At 41.9% G+C, this 14,127-nt stretch overlaps 1 protein-coding gene across 2 annotated transcripts in view; it reads right to left on the reverse strand.

Moving 5' to 3' along the window:
* Positions 1-226: 226 nt before the first annotated feature.
* hars (histidyl-tRNA synthetase) overlaps positions 227-14,127 on the reverse strand; it is a 47,433-nt gene continuing 33,532 nt past the window's right edge. For both annotated transcript variants that reach the window (XM_073067421.1, XM_073067420.1), the window contains 3 exons: positions 9,192-9,308; positions 3,271-3,417; positions 227-580 (listed from right to left, as the gene is read on the reverse strand). In XM_073067421.1, coding sequence (XP_072923522.1) covers positions 521-580; positions 3,271-3,417; positions 9,192-9,308 — 324 coding nt within the window. In that variant the 3' untranslated portion in view covers positions 227-520. The remainder of the gene's footprint in view (positions 581-3,270; positions 3,418-9,191; positions 9,309-14,127) is intronic.

A 14,127-nucleotide genomic window follows, 5' to 3' on the forward strand; every position in this document is an offset into this window, starting at 1 on the left:
AAACGAGTCGATGTTTCAGGCTGAGAACTTTAATTAGGACTGTTATTTTGTTTTGACTATGTTTACTGTTATCTTATGTGTTTTGTACTGTGTATGACAGTTGGAACTGCATTTTGCTTCTTGGCCCGAGGAATACTGTTGTTTGGCTGTGTTCATGGGTATTCATGTATGGGTGAATGACAATTAAACTTGAACTAAGCACTTTTAGTCAATAACAGACACCAAGTTGCCAGCATGCTTTTTATTGATTTGACCAGACAAGCAAAATTCCAGGTTTCATAATAAAAAGATATTTGGAAACAACATAATTGGAAAAGGATATACATTCAAATCCAGGTTTAATATCACCCAAGAAAATTATTTTTAGTCCCACGTTATGAAGGTATCAGTAAGCTTCTTAATCCTGTAACTTGTTAACAAGCAGAGATAGGTATTCATTCTATCTAACAAGCACAGTATATACAGTGGTAGTGACCAGTATGTTTCAGTGGCTTTCTGATGGTGCATCTTTGTGAAGGGATTACAACTGGCATATTCTCCTCCTGATTTCTTCCAGGAGATCAGCTCTTGCAACATTAATCTGCCAAAAATAACAGAGTAACATGAGCTAAAACCAATATGGACCATTGAAGTAATCATGGCAGACCTGATACTTAGCCATTTTCTTTTTACAAACAGAATCTTTGTCCAGCTGATCACATTTTCAACATATATTTGGCAAATACTGATCATTAAACATTGGACACTAAACCTTTTCCTATCCCTATAACTATCCAAGTATCTTTCAAATGTTGCTATACCCACCTCAACCACCTCACCTTAGGAAATGCAGGATTGGAAGTCCTAAATTTGTTCACATTTCCCACAGGGTAATTCCAGCTGTTCTCTGTGACTGCCGGTGGAACCTTTCAGTCTCAGCACGGCAATTTTGATTCATAAACACAAACGAGTTTCAGATGCAAATGAGTTCCTACATTTATCCCTTTGTCTTTGATATTGCTCCTTCAACTGTCCTCACATAAAACAGACCATTACAGTACAGTACAGGCCTTTTATCCAACCTTTAACCTATTCTAAGATCTAAATCAGAATATCATCCGCATATGTTGTGAAATTTGTTGTCTTTGTGCAATACATTTTGGGGGGAAAACATGAATTTTATTAAGTATATATATTAAGTATTTCAATTAGTGCAATAATTTAAAAAGTAGTGAGTTAGTGTTATCACAAACAAGAGAAAATAAGCAGAACTGGAAATCCAAGCAACACACACACACACAATGCTGGAGGAACTTAACAGGTCAAGCAGCATCTATGGAAAAGAGTAAACTGTCAATGTTTCGGGCTGAGACCTTTCATCAGGGCTGGAAAGGAAGGGAAAAGAGGATAGCTAGAAGGTGATAGGTGAAGCCAGATGGGTAGGAAAGGTAAAGGGCTGGAGAAGGAGGAATCAGAGAGGAGAGTGGACCATGGGAGAAAGGGAAAAAGGAGAGGTATCGGGGAGGTAACAGGTAGGTGAGAAGAAGAGTTAAGAGGCCAGATGAGGGGAATAGAAAATGAAGGCAGGAGGAAGGAAAAATCAATGTTAATACCATCAGGTTGGAGGCTATCCTTATGGAATACAAGGTGTTGCTACTCCAACCTGAGAGTTGCCTCATCTGAATACAAGAGGAAGCCATAGACCAACATGTCGCAACAGGAATGGGAACCAGAAGTAAAATGGTTGGCCATCAGGAAGTCTCATCAATGAAGAAGCTGCACAGGGAGCACCAGACAGTAGATGACTCCAGGAGATTCACAGGTGAAATATTGTCTCACCTGGAAGGATGGTTTGGGGCCCTGAAAGGAGGTGAGAGGGATAAGGAAATGGTGAATGGGCAGGTGTAGCATTTCTGCTGCTTTCATTTGACATTCTGATATTACCCCCATACTTTCCTCCAATCACCTTAAAAATTATGCCCGCACATATTAGCCATTTATTGTCTTATATCAGAAAGAGGTGTTACATCGTTGCTCTGTTGCTTGGTTTTAAAATGTCTAGGTGTTAGGTAAAATAAAACTCTCTCCTAGCAGAATGCAAAGTTCTTATTTCAACAACCATTGCAGCAGCGAATGCATTCCATTCCTTGGGTTGTAGCAGTATGAATCCATTTTGATGCTACTCTGAATGGTTATAGGCCATGCCTTTTCACATTGGGGTATCTCTTTATCCATCAGCTAAAGTAATACAGACCTGAAATAGGCCATCCATGCCTGCCAAGTTACCCACTTCAGCCAGTCCTACTTGCCTGTGTTTGGCTCATATCCCTCCAAACCTTTCCTATTCATGAACCTGTCTAAAACATTTTTAATGTACTACATCTACAGTTCCACTGGCAGCTGATTCCATACACCTTCTGAAAGACCATAAACATGAGCAGAATTAGGCCATTCAGCCCATCACATCTGCTCCATCATGGCTAATTTATTATCACTCTCAACCCCATTCTCCTGTCTTCTCCCTGTAACCCCTTGACACCCTGATTAATCAAGAAATCTAAATATACCCAATGACTTTGCCTCAATGACGACTGCGGCAATGAATTCCAGATTCACTACCCTCTGGTCCTAGACCTCTCCCACCAGTACAGGAAATATCCTCTCCAAATCAACTCTATCTTGGCCTTTCAATATTTAATTAGATCCTCCTATTTAAATTGCAGCAAATTTCCTCTGTGGAAATATTTTCCATTTGGTCCCAATTACATTTGCTCTTTCACCTTAAAATCTGTGCCCTCCACTTTTAGACTCACCTACCTGAGGGAGGAAAACTGACCATTCACCTTGTGTACAGTTTCATTGTTTTACAAACCTCTAAAAGGTTATCCCTCAAAGTTTTCTATGTACCGGAGGGAGGCAAATCCCAGCCTATCCAATCTCTCCTTGTAACTCAAGTTCCCCAGTCATTGAATCACAGAGCACCACAGCACAGAAAAGCCCTTCAGCCCATCTGGTCTATGCCAAACTGTTATTCTTCCCAGTACCATCAACTTGTAGTCCTCCATACCCCCTCCCATCCATGTACTTACCCAAAATCTTACCAATATTGCAATTTAAACTGCATCCATTACTTCCGCTGGCAGCTCACACCACCCTCTCCGTGACAAAGCTCCCTCTCTGGTTCCCTTTCAATATTTCACATGCTTCATGCTTGCCTATTATTTGGAATAGTTGCTGCACATAAAGGAACACTTAAATTTCGTTAAAGATTGAATACGAAAATAGAATAACCTCTTCTCTTGTAGAAACGACTCTGAGCTTAACAACTCCTTCCTTTATTTCTTCTTCTCCGAGGATGGCCACCAGGGGAATTCCTGTTTCCTCACAGTACTGAAACTGGTTCAGGAGTTTTGGGTTCTTCTTGTACATAATTTCAGCCTGGATAATATCACAATAAACATTTTAAGTACCATGGGACAGTTTCACCTTCACAAATAAACACTACAAGTGAACATTAACAAGGTGTGACCAACATGCGTCACTGAACAAGTGATACAACAGAATGATTAAACTTCTGAATTCAATTAAACAGAGGATCTCATTATTGTTAATTTTACCCAAGAAACACTCAGCAATTAAGATTAAGGAAAACACAGAAACACAGAAAATAGGTGCAGGAGTAGGCCATTCAGCCCTTCAAGCCTGCACCGCCATTCAGTATGATCATGGCTGATCATCCAACTCAGAACCCTGTACCTGCTTTCTCTCCATACCCCCGATCCCTTTAGCCACAAAGGCCATATCTAACTCCCTCCTAAATATAGCCAATGAACTGGCCTCAACTGTTCCCTGTGGCAGAGAATTCCATAGATTCACCACACTGTGTGAAGAAGTTTTTCCTCATCTCGGTCCTAAAAGGCTTCCCCTTTATCCTTAAACTATGACCCCTCATTCTGGACTCCCCCAACATCGGAAACAATCTTCCTGCATCTAGCCTGTCTAATCCCTTTAGAATTTTATACGTTTCAATAAGATCCCCCTTCAATCTTCTAAATTCCAGCGAGTATAAGCCTAGTCGATCCAGTCTTTCTTCATATGAAAGTCCTGCCATCCCAGGAATCAATCTGGTGAACCTTCTCTGTACTCTCTATAGCAAGAATGTCTTTCCTCAGATTAGGTGACCAAAACTGCACACAATACTCCAGCTGTGGTCTCACCAAGGCCTTGTACAACTGCAGTAGAACCTCCCTGCTCCTGTACTCAAATCCTCTTGCTATGAATGCCAACATACCATTTGTCTTTTTGACCGCCTGATGTACCTGCATGCCCACTTTCAATGACTGTGTACAATGACATCCAGGTCTCGTTGCACCTCCCCTTTTCCTAATCGGCCACCATTCAGGTAATAATCTGTTTTCCTGTTCTTGCAACCAAAGTGGATAACCTCACATTTATCCACATTAAATTGCATCTGCCATGAATTTGCCCACTCACCTAACCTATCCAAGTCACCCTGCATCCTCCTCACAGCTAACACCGCCGCCCAGCTTCGTGTCATCCGCAAACTTGGAGACGCTGCATTTAATTCCCTCGTCTAAATCATTAATATATATTGTAAACAACTGAGGTCCCAGCACTGAGCCTTGCGGTACCCCACTAGTCACCGCCTGCCAATCTGAAAAGGTCCCGTTTATACCCACTCTTTGCTTCCTGTTTGCCAACCAATTCACTATCCACATCAATACCATACCCCCAATACCGTGTGCTTTAAGTTTGCACACTAATCTCCTGTGTGGGACCTTGTCAAAAGCCTTTTGAAAATCCAAATATACCACATTCACTGGTTCTCCCCTATCCACTCTACTAGTTACATCCTCAAAAAATTCTATAAGATTCGTCAGACATGATTTTCCTTTCACAAATCCATGCTGACTTTGTCCGATGATTTCACCTCTTTCCAAATGTGCTGTTATCTCATCTTTGATAACCGACTCTAGCATTTTCCCCACTACCGATGTCAGGCTAACCGGTCTATAATTCCCCCGGTTTCTCTCTCCCTCCTTTCTTAAAAAGTGGGGTTACATTAGCCACCCTCCAATCCTCAGGAACTAATCCAGAATCTAAGGAGTTTTGAAAAATTATCTAATGCATCCACTATTTCTTGGGCTACTTCCTTAAGCACTCTGGAATGCAGACCATCTGGCCCTGGGGATTTATCTGCCTTTAATCCCTTCAATTTACCTAACACCACTTCCCTACTAACATGTATTTCCCTCAGTTCCTCCATCTCACTAGACCCTTGGTCACCTACTATTTCCAGAAGATTATTTATGTCCTCCTTAGTGAAGACAGAACCAAAGTAGTTATTCAATTGGTCTGCCATGTCCTTGTTCCCCATGATCAATTCACCTGTTCCTGACTGTAAGGGACCTACATTTGTCTTAACCAATCTTTTTCTTTTCACATATCTATAAAAGCTTTTACAGTCAGTCTTTATGTTCCCTGCCAGCTTTCTCTCAATCTTTTTTCCCTTTCCTAATTAAGCCCTTTGTCCTCCTCTGCTGGACTCTGAATTTCTCCCACTCTTCAGGTGTGCCGCTTTTTCTGGCTAATTTGTATGTTTTTTCCTTGGAATTGATACTATCCCTAATTTCCCTTGTCAGCCACGGGTGCACTACCTTCCCTGGTTTATTCTTTTGCCAAACTAGAATGAACACTTGTTGTAGTTCATCCATGCGATCTTTAAATGCTTGCCATTGCATATCCACCTCAGGGCATTTTACAGATAGGAGAACAGGAAGATGACTAGGGTGAGGGTAGGAGTACTGTGAGAAGCTTAGGGCTACTTATCTAAGAAAAGATGTGCTGGCGTTGGAAAGGGTCCAAAGGGAGGTTCACGAGAATGATTCTGGGATTGAAAGTGAAAATGTATGAGGAGCACTTCATGGTACTTACTGCAGTTTAGAAGCATGGTTGGGGGGGTGGGGAGGGTAGAGAAATATCACTGAAACTAATCGAACATCAAAAAGCCTAGACAGAGTGGATGTAGAGAGAATGTTTCCTATAGTGGGGGACTCCAGGACCAGAGTCATAGCCTCAGAATAGACTACAGGGTTCCCAACCTTATTTTACGCCATGGGCTCCTTTAACTGACGGGTCGGTCCATGGACCTCAGGTTTGGGAAACCCTGGAATACAGTGATGTTCATTTAGAACAGAGATGAGGAGGAATTTCTTTTGCCAGGGGATAGTGAATCTGTGGAATTCATTGCCACAGACAGCGGTGAAGGCCAAGTCATTGAGTATATTTAAAACAGAGGTTGGTAGATTCTTGATTAGTCAGGGAGACTAATTAGTCAGGGAGACTAATTCTCTTTAATTAGTCAATTAAAGGTCACAGGGAGAAGGCAGCAGAAGGATGATGGTGTAGTTTTTGCAGAATAGTGGGCCAAATAGCCCAATTCTGCTCCTGTATCTAATTGTCTCATGATCAACAGATCACCTCATCCTACTATCCCACCATAAGATCATAAGACAGGAGCAGAATTAGGCTATTTGGCCCATCGAGTCTGCTTCAACACTCCATCATGGCTGATTTTCCCTTTTAACCCCATCCTCCTGCCTTCTCCCCACAACTCTTGACCATCCTGATTAATGAAGAACCCATCAACCTCCACTTTAAATACACCCATTCACTTGGCCTCCACAACCATCTGTGGAATTCACCATCCTTCTAGCTGAAGAAATTCCACCTCATCTCTGTTCTAAAGGGATGTCCTTCTATTCTGAGGTGTTGCCCTCTGATCCTCGTCTCCCCCACTATTGGAAACATCCTCTCGATGTCCACTCTATGCTGGTTCCATGAGGCGCAGAACTGAAAGTGAGGCACACCTACAAATATGCAAGCTTGGTGCAACTGGAATAGAAAGCTGCACGCATGCTAAGGAGAGAAAAGAGAACTTCCAATTGACAGGGCTAAGTAATCACACAACCAACAGCACGTCTCATCCTGAGTGGTGATTCTACACACTACTGATACTGGAAATTAAACTGCTCAACTCAAGTAGCATTTGTAGAGCAAAAAGTGGATTGACATTTCAGGCTGAGATCTCAAACAGCAATGCATAATTACAGAGCAAAAGGTAGTAAGAGATTTTAAGGTGGTCCAGATTTTTAACAGCAGTAAAACAGAAGGATCTAGGAATACAGATCAATATTTACTTGAAAGTGGTGTCATGAGCAGATGGTCATAAAGAGACTGTTTGGCACATTGGCCTTCAACATAACATCGCAACTGCAGTACTGAATAAATTGGTTTATGAAGTTGTAGAAGATGCTGTTGAGGCCAAATTTTGAGTATTGGTTGTTGTTCTGGACACCTACCTACAGGAAAGATATCAATAAGCTTGAAAGAGTACAGAGAAAATTTACAAGGATGTTGCCGGGAGTCGAAGACCCACTTTACAGGGAAAGATCAAATAGGTTGGGACCTTGTTCCCTGAAGCATATGAAAATTAGAGGAGATTTGATAGAGGTGTACAAAATTATGAGGGATATTGATAGGGTAAATGCAAACAGGCTTTTTCCCACTGAGGGTGGGTGACACTAGAACTAGTGGTTATATGTTAAGGGTTAAAGGTGAAATATTTAAGGAGAACTTCTTCATTCAGCAGGTGGTGAGAATGTGAAATGAGCTGCCAGTCAAAGTGTGGAGGCAGGTTTAATTGTAATGTTTAAGAGAAGTTTGGATAGAAGGATGAGAGGGGTATTGAGGTTATGGTCCAGGTGCAGGTTGATGGAATTATACCAAATAACAGTATGATATGGCTAGAAGGGCCAACAGGCCTGTTTCTGTGCAGTAATGCTCTATGATTCTAAGAGATGACTTCAGTATGTCTATGCTAAAGGATAAAATATCTGCAACTATGCCTCTGGCCTACCTGTTCTACTCTGTCACTTACAGATCTTGCCTCAACCATCTGCGTTATAAGGTACTTCTCCAATTTCTAACTCTCTCTGATATACTATCTCTATAGGACCCTGGTCAGACCCCATTTGGAGAACTGTGCGCAGTTCTGGTCACCTCACTACAGGAAGGATGTGGAAACCATAGAAATGGTGCAGAGGAGACTTACAAGGATGTTGCCTGGATTGGGGAGCATGCCTTATGAGAATAGGTTGAGTGAACTTGGCCTTTTCTCCTTGGAGCGACGGAGGATGAGAGGTGGCCTGATAGAGATGTAAAAGATGATGAGGGGCATCGATCTTGTGGATAGTCAGAGGCTTTTTCCCCAGGGCTGAAATGATTGCCACAAATGGCTTAAGGTGCTGGGGAGTAAGTACAGAGGAGATGTCAGGGGCAAGTTTTTTTTACTCAAGAGAGTGGTGAGTGTGTGGAAGGGGCTGCCAGCAACGGCAGAGGAGGCGGATACGATAGGGTCTTTTAAGAGAAGTTTGGATAGAAGGATGGGAGGGATATTGAGTCTATGGTCCAGGTGCAGGTTGATGGAATTATACCAAATACTTTTAGATAGGTACATCGAGCTTAGTAAAATAGAGAACTATAGGTAAGCCTAGTAATTTCTAAGGTAGGGACATGTTTGGCACAACTTTGTGGGCCGAAGGGCCTGCATTGTGCTGTAGGTTTTCCATGTTTCTATCTTGTGTGCTAATGGTTGTTTGTCACATCTGACGATGACAGGAAACCTGTGTGGTAGTTTTTAAAGTGGAAAAGCTGTTCTGGGTCAGTTCCACTCTCTGAACTTCGGAAGTCCGTGTCCAGTGTTACCCTTGATTGCAGTGGATGACCACGACTCCATCAGTGCCTTGTCATGCCCTTTGCTCTCCAGACAGCATTGCAGAGCCACCCTTCTGGCTGTTGGATCTCACAGTAGACCACATCCACCACACCCAGTCTGCTGGAGCTGACTTTGCATGCTCCGTAAGGCATATTCCTCCTAACTTGCCAGGGAATGAGGCCACTGGCCACCCTCACCCCTGTTGAAGCAATGTACCGGGGGTGGGGGGTGGGGGGGCGGCCGCTGTCACATGCAGAATGGTTATCTGGAGCCAGAGGTGAGAGGTGAGTGTCCGGTGGGGCCTGAATGTAAGTGGCTGCCCCAGAACAGACACGATAAGCCCCTTCAACCAAAGGTGCTACCCTTCCCTGGACACCCCATAAACCATGTACATCATACACAATGAAGCACCAACCTTCACCCCGGCTTTCCACAGTTCTGCCAGCAGCTTCATCCTTTCTTCCAGAAGATGCTTCTGAGCAGTAGCGACCAATATCTCAGTTTCTGTTGTACGAATTTTCTTTTCAGAGGCCTGTCAAGACACACAGAACTTTCCTTAATAATTTGGATTGCTGAGGTGATGGAAGAATCTTGGGTCTACCACAGTAACTTTCAATCAACATGGTCAATGAAGTACATACGGGCACAAAAGTAGGATTTAATTTAATGTAACCCATTCTTAATGCACAGCTCCTCGAATATGTACAACGCTCCCTCTATTTTTTTGTTATTTACAAATGTGCAGACCACCCATTGCTCTGAACAGAAAATTCACAGATGGCCTGAAAACTGTGTGGTACTTTAAATGTTTTTATTTTGTAGATGGTGGCAGCATTCACTGGGTAGCTTATTAACAATCAGCTACTGGTTTCCATTCTGTGCTTATTATTACAATTTGTAATTTGAAACACTGACACTGTATGTTAAAGCTCAAAAATGTTTCAAAGTAAAGGTTGTGGTACTTTTATTATTTAGAAAATATATGAATTATATTCATTAACACAATTACAGGGAATTTCACAATTATGTTAGCATCATTTCAAAATTATTTAACATTATATATGAAAATTCCAACTGCACAGCAACAAAGGCTATGTGCATGGGAGCATTTCAGTTACTGTGCAGCCATGTAGCTTACAGGAAACAGTGAATATGTTATCCAATTAGTTCAACGCTAGGGTTAAAATGTCAAATTAGTCAAAATATTTTATGTATTTATTGAGATACAGCGCAGAACAGGCCCTTCCAGCCGCACCACCCAGCAACCCCGATTTAACCCAGGCCTAATCACAGGGTGCTAAGGAATTGATGGAGGTTATAGTAGAGGCGTTAGTAATCATTTATCAAAACTCTCTAGATTCTAGGCAGGTCCCGACGGATTGGAAGACAGCAAATGTCACGCCACTTTTTAAAAGAAGATGTAGGCAAAAGGTGAGCAACTATAGGCCAGTTAGCTTAACATCTGTAGTCGGGAAAATGCTTGAAGCCGTCATTAAGGAAGAAATAACGAAACATTTAGAAAGGAGTGGTTCCATTAGACAGGTCCTGTTTGACAAGTTTACTGGAGTTCTTTGAAGACATAATGAGTGTAGTGGATAGAGGGGAACAAATGGATGTCATATACTTGGATTTCCAGAAGGCGTTCGATAAGGTGCCACACAAGAGACTTATAAATAAGATACGGATGCATGGAGTTGGAGGAAGTGTATTGGCGTGGATAGTGGATTGGTTAACCGATAGAAGGCGGAGAGCTGGTATAAATGGGTGTTTCCCTGGTTAGCAGTCAGTGGTGAATGGGGTGCCAGAGTGTTGGGCCCGCAGCTGTTTACCATTTACATTGATGATTTGGAAGAGGGGACTGAGTGTAGAGCAGCAAATTTGCTGATGACACTAAACTGAGTGGAAAAGCAAATTGTACAGAGGATGTGGAGAGTCTGCAGAGGGATATAGATAGGTTAAGTGAGTTAGTCAAGGTCTGGCAGATGGAATACAATGTTGGTAAATGCAAGATCATCCACTTTGGAAGCAGATTATTATTTAAATGGTGAAAGATTGCAGCATACTGTTGTGCAGAGGGACTTGGGAGTGCTTGTTCATGAATCACAAAATGTTGGCTTGCAGGTGTTGGCCTTCATTACTAGAGGGATTGAATTCAAGAGCAGGGAGGTCATGCTGCAACTATACAGGGTACTGGTGAGGCCGCACCTGGAGTACTGTGTGCAGTTCGGGTCTTCATACTTCAGGAAGAATATACTGGCTTTAGAGGCAGTGCAGAGGTTGTTTACCAGCTTGATTCCAGGGATGAAGGGGTTAACCTATAAGGAGTGATTGTGTCACCTGGGACTATACTCTCTGGAGGTCAGAAGAATGAGAGGGGATCTTATAGAAACATATAAAAATTTGAAAGGAATAGATAAGATAGAAGTAGAAAAGTTGTTTCCTTTGGAAAGTGAGACTAGAACTAGGGGACATTGCCTCCAGGATCAGGGCAGAAGATTTAGGACAGAGATGAAGAGAAACTGTTTTTCCCCCAGAGAACGGTGAATCTGTGGAATTCTCTGCCCAGGGAAGCAGTTGAGGCTTCTTCACTAAATATATTTAATAAACAGTTAGATAGGTTTTTACATAGTAAGGAAATTAAGGGTTATGGGGAAAAGGCAGGGAGATGGAGCTGAGTTTACAAACAGATCAGCCATGATCTTATTGAATGGCGGAGCAAGCTCGATGGGCCGGATGGCCTATTCCTGCTCCCATTTCTTATGTAACTCAACAGGCCAGGTAGCATCTAGGAAAAGATTACAAGCAATGTTTCAGGCCGTTTCTCTGCTGTAGTGTCCTGTAATTCTATGACTCTATATTCGTACTTGAATAATAAATTTACTTTTAACTTTGAATTCTCGTTTATGCATGCACATTTCCAAAAGTTTATCTTGTTTTTATTAGCTAGTGTAGCAAAGAGGCTGCCATTTTCAACTGCATTGTTCAAATATCAGTCTTGTCTTCGTGGACATAGGCAGATCAGAGCTTTCACAGGTCATTATCCTGCATCTGCTTCAGTGTGCTCTGCAACTGCGATTGGTTATTTCACTCACTCCACAGACATTTCACTTCACAGTTGTTTAATCAACCTCCAAATACAAACTGCATCAACTGAGAAATATCTGTGCTCTCTACCAATGATCTGTAACATTTAAATACAAAAGAATTCTTGGAACTACCTTTTTGTAGTCTTAGAAAAATTTGACCTCGGCCAAAGCTTCATCTCTTGGATCCAATTGCTGTACCTGTGTCCTACTGCTTCTGTTTTAACTAATTTTCAGAAATCCCAAGTATTTAATCTCAAACGTGGCACCCGTCAGGGATGCCCCTTAAGTCCCTTTCTCTTTGATATGGCTATAGAACCTCTGGCGATAGCATTTCGAAACTGTCCTGAATTGACCGGGATTTGAAGAGGGGGTGTTGAGCATAAAGTTTCTCTCTATGCTGATGACTTATTACTCTTTCTCTCAAATCCGTCTACATCCTTACCTCTAACGTTTTCACTTCTTGACCAGTTTAGCCAGATCTCTGGCTATAAACTTAATTTACATAAGAGTGAACTTTTCCCAATTAATAAAGAAGCACAAGAACTAATATTTCGTGATCTCCCTTTTAAAGTAGTCCATAATCAATTTACTTATCTTGGAATTACAATCACAAGGAAGTTTAAAGATCTCTTTCGTGAAAACTTTGTCAATCTTTCATATGCTATAAAACAGAGTCTGGTACAATGGTCACCTCTATCTATGTCTTTGGTAGGTCGTATTAATGTTGTTAAAATGTACGTTCTCCCCAAATTTTTATACTTATTTCAATCTATCCCAATTTTTATTCCTAAATCTTTTTTTGATTCCTTAGACTCTATTATTTTGTCATATCTGTGGCAGAATAAGCGCTCTAGAATTAATAAAATCCACCTCCAAAAATCTAAAAAAGAGGGTGGCATGGCTTTACCTAACTTTCGCTTATATTATTGGGCAGCTAATATACGTTGTGCTACCTTCTGGTCTTTCTTCCACGGCCAACCCGAGTGCCCTAACTGGGTGGCAATGGAGTTGAGCTCCACTAAAGAATTATCTATATCTGCACTTCTTGGCTCTGCACTCCCTAGTAGTCTGCCCAGATCAATAGCTAATCCTCTTGTTAGACACACTTTGCGTATATGGGCTCAGTTCAGGAAATGCTATGGTTTCCAGGGGTTTTCCGTTTCTAGCCCTGTCGCACATAATCACCTTTTTTTTACCTACTACGTACGATTCAGCATTCCATGTTTGGTATAGGAAGGGCATTAGACATTTTGAAGATCTCTTCATTGATAATCGCTTCGCTTCTTTTCAGCAGCTCTCTGTTAAGTTCAACCTGCCTAACGCTCACTTTTTCAGATATCTCCAAATCCGACACTTTATTGCTCCTTTAATTCCTAACTTTCCTGAAATGCCTGCGAAAAATGCTATGGACCTATTTCTTTCCATTAATCCACTAGGTAAAGGTTTAATATCAATTATCCGAGATAAACTAGCAGCCTTACGACGGACGGGCCCCTGTGGATAAACTTAAAATGGCCTGGGAGCAGGATTTAAATATCTCCTTATCCGAGGAGAGCTGGGACTCAGTTCTCAAATCGGTTAACTCAACCTCCCTTTGTGCTCGCCATTGCCTTTTACAGTTTAAGATTGTTCATAGAGCCCATATGTCTAAAACTAAACTATCTCGATTCTACCCTGGCATTAGTCCGCTCTGTGATAAATGCAAGAGGGGCGTGGCCTCTCTCATCCATATGTACTGGCTCTGTCCTAGCTTGGAGAAATTCTGGAAAGATGTCTTCACTACATTATCGGGTATTCTGAATCAGCACCTAGAACCAAACCCCTTAATTGCTCTGTTCGGTTTTTGGGGCGAGACACACAGATTTATGTCTGGGTCCAACCAAATGCCGAATACTATCCTTTGCCTCTCTCCTGGCTAGACGCTTGATCCTCCTTAGATGGAGAGATGTTGCCCCGCCCACTCATGCGCAATGGCTTAACGACATTATGGCCTGCTTGGACCTCGAAAAAATTCATTATTCAGTTCTTAATTTGGATCTAAAGTTCCATAAGGCCTGGGGACCTTTTATCGAGTACTTTCATAACCTTCCTCTTGACTAGGGTTTTTTTTTCTTTTTTTTCTTCTTTTCGGTCCCTTGCTTTCAGCTCCTTTTTTTTCTGGTAGTAGGCATTATTATCCTCTGTTGCTAAGTGTATTCACAGTCTGGGAGTTTGACTGTCCTGACCTATACTCTTTATATTGTGTTGTGGTCGGTCTGGAGTTGT

Source organism: Hemitrygon akajei, chromosome 15, assembly GCF_048418815.1.
Source record: "Hemitrygon akajei chromosome 15, sHemAka1.3, whole genome shotgun sequence".
Classification (NCBI taxonomy): Eukaryota; Metazoa; Chordata; class Chondrichthyes; order Myliobatiformes; family Dasyatidae; genus Hemitrygon; species Hemitrygon akajei.